Source organism: Mus caroli, chromosome 5, assembly GCF_900094665.2.
Source record: "Mus caroli chromosome 5, CAROLI_EIJ_v1.1, whole genome shotgun sequence".
Taxonomy (NCBI): Eukaryota; Metazoa; Chordata; class Mammalia; order Rodentia; family Muridae; genus Mus; species Mus caroli.
This window is the reverse complement of record NC_034574.1, coordinates 80,666,453-80,673,081: the sequence shown is the minus strand read 5'-3', so window position 1 is coordinate 80,673,081 and position 6,629 is coordinate 80,666,453. Positions and strand designations below refer to the sequence as shown.

Genomic DNA, 6,629 nt, shown 5'->3' with positions numbered 1-6,629 from the left:
CACTTTTCCCCTTCTTAGAATAGGGAACAAAACACCCATGGAAGGAGTTACAGAGACAAAATTTGGAAGTGTGACGAAAGGATGGACCATCTAGTGATTGCCATATCCAGAGATCCATCCCATGATCAGCTTCCAAAGGCTGACACTAGCAAGATTTCCTGAAAGGACCCAGATAGAGCTGTCTCTTGTGAGACTATGACAGGGCCTAGCAAACACAGAAGTGGATGCTCACAGTCAGCTATTGAATGGATCACAGGGCCCCCAATGGAAGAGCTAGAGAAAGCACCCAAGGACTAAAGGGAACTGCAACCCTATAGGTGGAACAACAGTATGAACTAAGCAGTACCCCGGAGCTCTTGTCTCTAGCTGCATATGTATCAAAAGATGGCCTAATATGCCATCACTTGAAAGAGAGGCCCATTGGACTTGCAAACTTTATATGCCCCAGTACAGGGGAACNCCAGGGCCAAAAAGGGGGAGTGCGTGGGTAGGGGAGTGGGGGTGGGTGGGTATTGGGTACTTTTGGTATAGCATTGGAAATGCAAATGAGGTAAATACCTAATAAAAATGGAAAAAAATAAGTTAATGTTAAACTGTAAGATCTACACAGAGTATAAAGCTACACCAATGTCATAAGTATTTCATTGTTGATTATTAAAATTATTTCATGCCAGAGAATTGTAATATTTTATGGAACTGAAATTAGAGTATAACATTTGAGTATACTACCAAATAATTATATGGAACAGATAATTTAATTCCTGTAATTATTGCTTTAAGGAAGTATGTTGAAAAATCTGAGGATAAATTCTGACTTGGAAGTGCTACAAAAAAAAAAAAAAAGAAGGAAATGGAAGAAGATATCAGAAGATGGAAAGCTCTCCTATGCTTGTAGATTTGTAAGATTAATATAGCAAATATGGACATCTTACCAATATAAATTTAAAGATTCGATGCAATCCCCATCAAAATTCCAACACAATTCTTTACAGACTTTGAAAGAACAACACACAACTTCATAAAGAAAAGCAAGCAAGCAAACAAACAAACATAAAACAGGATAACTATCACAATACTGTATAATAAAAGAATTTCCAGAGGTACTGCCATCACTGACTTCAAGTGGTACTACAGAGAAATATTATTAAAAAAAACCATATTGCACTGTGATGAACACAGACAGTTTTATCTTTGGAACCAAATAAAATGTCCAGAAATAAGTCCATACACCCATAGACACCTTATTATTGAAAAAGAAGCCAGAAATATACCATGGAAAACAGAAAATATCTACAACAAATGGTAGTGGTCTAACTGTATGCCTCCATCAAGAAGAATTCAAATAGATCTATATTTATCATCCTGCACAAAATTCAAGTCCAAGTTGATAGAAGAACTCAACATAAAACAAGATACCAGATAGAAGAGAAACTGGGGGATAGCCTTGAACATACTAGAACAAGAGACAAGTTCCTGGACAGAACACCAATACCACAGGCACTAAGATCAACTTTAACTAATGAAACTTCATAAAACTGAAAGTCTTTTGTAAATCTAAGTGCACAATTAAAAGGAGAAAAATGCAGCCTACAAAATATCTTTACCAACCTCACATCCAACAGAGCAATAATTTCAAAAATATATAAAGAACTCAGGAAACTAGACATCAACAAACCAAAAAATAATTAATACAATTTAAAAATGGAATACAAATCTAAACAGAGAATACTCAAAAGAGGAATCTCTAATGGCTGAGAAGCAGTTAAAGAAATGTTTAAAGCCCCTAGATATCAGGGAAATGCAAATTAAAATGACTTTGAGGTTCCATCTTATACTTGTGTGAATGGGTAAGTTCAAAGACACAAGTGACAGCTCATGATGGTGAGGATGTGGAGAGAGAGAGATAGAGAAAAAAACAACACTCTTCTATTGATTATAGGAGTGCAAAGTAGTCCTGCCAATTCGGAAATCAATATGGCTGTTTCTCAAAACATTGAGAATCAATCTATTTTAAAGCCTAGCTATGCCTTCTTGGGCATACACCCAAAGGATGCTTCACCATACCCCAAAGACACTTGCTCAACTATGTTCATAGCAGCATTCTTCATAAAATCAGAAACTGATCACAAACTAGAATTGCATCAATTGAAGAATGGATGAAGAAAATGTACATTTACACAATGTCTTATTCAGGTTAAAGCAATGACAATAAGACATTTGCTGGCAAATGGATGGAACTAGGAAATACCATCCTGTGTGAGAAATCCAGACCCAGGAAGACAAATATGGTATGTACTCACAAGTGGATAGTAGCCATAAAGTACAAAATAGTCAAGCTACAATCCACAGACACAAAGCTGCTAGGTAACAAGGAGGGCTCAAGAGAATATGTGCAAATCTCACTAAGAAGGTGAAACAGAATAGACCCTGAGGACGAATAGGCAGGAGGTGACTGAATCAGGGAGAGAGGTAGTGATGGGAACATTAAGGATCAGCTGTGGGAAAGATGGAGGAAAAGAATACTGGAAGAGACAACTGGAAGTGGGGGAAGGGCATCTTTTCATGAGCTAGAAAGCTAGTGTGATGGAAATTCCAAGGAATCTACGTTGGTGATCCTAGCTTAATTTCTAGCTTATGGGGCATATGAAGCCTGAACCTGCCATCTCCTGTACCCAGGCAAAATTTCCAGAGGAGATAGGATACCAATCTAGCAACAAATCACTTGGCCTACAGGAAGTGTTGTGGTAAAGAAGACACAAAAACTGTGGGAATGACAACCAGTGACTTGTCCTGCTTGAGTCTCATGCCATGAGAGGGAGCTTACTCCTGATACTGCCAGGGGAGTCAGGAACCAGAGGCTGGACAGCGCAGCAAGCCACAATAGAACCAAACATGAATGGAAAAAAAATAAATGATATGATTTTTAATGATATTCTTTTCTTCTCATAGACTTGTGTTTAGCACAATTGACATCAGAGAAACTTCACCTAGCAACCAATGGAAACAGATGCAGAGACCCACGGCCAAACATTAGGCAGAGCTTGGGGTATCCCATGGAGAGGAGGGAAGGAGGAACTTATGAACCAGAGGGATTAAGGACACCAGAATCAACTCACCTGGGTATATAGGAGATCACAAATACAAAACAGCCAACCAGCAATACTGACCTAGGTCCTCTGCACATATGTTACACTTGTGTAGCTTCGGGACTCATAATAGTGTAAGCATGAGCTATCTCTGACTCTGTTACCTGTCTTTGGGACCCTTTGCTCCAACTGTCTACCCTTCATAGGAGTGGTGGTGCTTAGTCTTCTGTAACTTGATATGCCATGGCTAGTTGATCATCCAGGTCTGCCTTTCTCTGAAGAGAAAGCCTTGGGAGGAGAGATTGGCCTGAAATGAAGGTGTGGGGGAAAGACTGGGAGAAGAGTAAGAAGCAAAATTGAGTAGGGGGTGTAAATTAAATAAATAAATAATTGAAGAAAGAAGACGAAGATGAAGAAGAGGAAGAAGAAGAAGGAGGAGGAGGAGGAGGAAACAAAAATTAAAAACATTTGAAACAACAAAACTTGAAAAGGACAAAACAGAAAAGTACCAGCTGGCGCCTTTTAAGAGCTACGGCTCGGCGCATTGTCAGGCCGGCCACCTTTTTCCTGTGGTCGCCGCCATCTCCCCTGCATTGGAGCCCGAGTTTTGCGGCATGAGCCGGCGCACCTGCAGTGATCTGCGCCGGCCGTCCTCCTGTCCCTGCGGTCTTGGCGTGCGGACTACAGTGGACAGTTGTGAAGAAGAAAGCCCTGTTCTTTCTGTTACAATGAAGTGTTTTAATTGCAACCCTGAGCTTTCTGAGCTTGAAGTGGTGAAACCTGAGGACAGTGGGATAGAAGGTTCCTACAGTCCCGTGTGTTTGGAACCTTCCTGTAAGGACTGTGTTAGAAACCATGAGAGGTTGTCTTTCATCAAGTCACCAATTGTGGGACATGATAACAAGGAAAATCAACGTGTACAAAACACACTAGATAGTTCAAACGAAACAGAAGAACTAGAGGCCAGTAGAGTGTATGAGGACAGTGGCTATTCATCATTCACACAAAGTGACCGTGACAATGGCATTCTTATCCTGGAGAAATTCAGAAACAGTCCCCAGGCCCATCTGCTGCCATCACAGAGCCCAGACCAGCATCCCAACAAAACCCTGCTGCCTGTCCTGCATTTTGAAAGAGTGGTTTGCTCGACATTAAAAAAGAATGGCAAACGAAACTCTAAAGTGGATCGAGAAATGCTGAAGGAAGTTATTGCCAGCGGAAACTTTAGACTGCAAAATATAATTGGCAAGAAAATGGGCCTGGAACACCTAGATATCCTGGCTGAGCTCTCCCGGAGGGGATTTATGCACCTGTTGGCTAATATTTTGACTAAGCTCAGCGGCATGGACTTAATAAATCTGTCTAAAGTGAGCAGAATTTGGAAGAAGATCCTGGAAACCAATGAGGGAGCGTTCCAGCTCTACAGCAAAACCATGCAGAGAGTCATTGAGAGCAGTAAGTTGTCACTACAGGCTACAACTAGAGGATATGTTGTGGGCAGAGCTGCACTAACTTCTGTTCAAAAGTCATCAACCTGGACACCTCCCAAAAAAGATGTTCAAATCAAGTCCTCCAGTCAGCGTGGTCAGACAGTGTCTACCTTCAGCCGGCACAATGAGTTCGTGGAGGTGGCAAAGACATTGAAGAACAACGAAAGCCTCAAAGCCTGTGTTCGCTGTAATTTCCCTGCAAAATATGACCACTATTTAGAGCGAGCAGTCTGCAAACGGGAAAGCTGTCAATTTGAATATTGTACAAAGTGTCTGTGTGCTTACCATAACAACAAAGACTGTTTGAATGGCAAGATCCTAAAAGCCAGCTGTAAAGTGGGTCCTTTGCCTGGAACTAAAAAGAGTAAAAAGAACTTACAAAGATTGTGACCTTTAATAGATCAACTGTAGATCTTGGCTACTTTAAAAAGAAAAAAAAAACTTCAACTCTAATTTAAGAAAGTAAAAATAATTATGATGCCTTTTGTAAATAGAGAAATTAATTGTCCATAAAATGCCAAGATTGACTTATGAAAAACAACCTGGATATCTATATTAGATACTAAGATAAAATCGATTGGACTTTTGGCAAGGGAGGGTTGGGGTCTTTTTTTATGGAGTCTTGAGAACATTTGCTTCAGTATCCAAGATTCGCTTTACCAGATTTGTATCATACTTCTATCAACTTGAGTCTGTCCATTTAAATGTTTGTCAATGTGAGTTTTTTTATATCTGTAAATACCTGTTTTCAAATGCCAAATAAAATAAGCACACATAATTTTGTTTAGTTACAATAAAATTGTTAGAGGTGTAAAAAAAAAAAAAAAAGAAAAAAGAAAAGAAAAGAAAAGGACAAAACAAACCAATTAACAGAAAAAAGAGCCAAAGAAAAAGCACAAGAAACAAATATATTGAAAACACACACACATACACACACATTTGCACACACAGACATCTCATAAAGAGACCATGGGCTTTAAACCTGTGGTGGCCCTGTGCATGCCACCAACAGTGTGATTTTTTAAAAATAAACCCTAGTCTATTTATCTTGTATTGATACATGGCATTTTTTTCCTTTCATCTTTTGCTATCTATTAATTCTTCCCTAATTCTTTCATCACCTAACTTAAGTAAAGGAACCATGATGTTAACAGATCTGTGCCTGTAAAGCAATATTCCAAGTGCTCTATACCAGTGCTTTCCAACCTCCTAATGCTGCGACCCTTTAATACAGTACCTCATGTGGTGGTGACCCCGACCATAAAATTATTTCACAGGTACTTCCTAGTTAATATTACTACCGATATTAATCATAATGTAAATATCTGTGTTTCCTGATGGGCTTAGGTCACACACCCTGTGAAAGATTGTTTAACCTCCAAGAGAATCCTGACCCACAGATTGAGAATAAATCTGCTATAAATCATGACCTTCTCCAGGAAATGCACTCCAGTTAAAATATTTGAAAATTATTATAAATTAAATTTAAAGTTTTTCTCATTCAGGTAGGAAGAATATAATGAAAGCATTATTCCACTCATTATTTTATGTGGTCATTCCTGGATGTGCAAGAAGGCGTATGATGGAGGATTAGCATGCTCCTGCTACAACAGTGTCCCCCTGTCAAAGATATGACATGATCAGGAAGTATAGAAGTAGGTTGTTCTAAGGATTTGTGGAACAGAATATGTCTGATATTTACTTATTATCTAAAGCCAACACTGTAAAACCTTTGGTAAAAGTGTGGCATTAATTAATGAAGGAAGCACCAAAAAATGGCATCTGGCAAGTGTGCTGTATTGGCACTGAAAGCTGCAACCTCCAAAGGTATATTTAGAGAAGACATTGGTTGGAATTTCTCCTCTTCTTCCAGTTTTCCTCTTCTCTGCCTGCTCTACCCCTGCACTTCACCACTATTCCTGACTATTTAAACTGGAGTTGAGGATCACATGCAGGTCCTCATGCTTGTGTATAAACACTTCACCATCAAACTATCTCATCGACTTCCATTAGATCCAACTTGAAATCTATACTTAAATAAAAATATGCATAT

At 39.2% G+C, this 6,629-nt stretch overlaps 1 protein-coding gene across 1 annotated transcript; it reads left to right on the top strand.

The window, feature by feature from the left end:
- The first annotated feature begins 3,593 nt into the window (after nucleotides 1–3,593).
- On the top strand, nucleotides 3,594–5,404 carry LOC110295475 (F-box only protein 5). The gene has a single exon (XM_021163970.1). It carries the CDS (start codon nucleotides 3,701–3,703, stop codon nucleotides 4,964–4,966), a length of 1,266 nt encoding a protein of 421 aa, XP_021019629.1. The 5' UTR covers nucleotides 3,594–3,700; the 3' UTR covers nucleotides 4,967–5,404.
- Nucleotides 5,405–6,629: the final 1,225 nt, after the last annotated feature.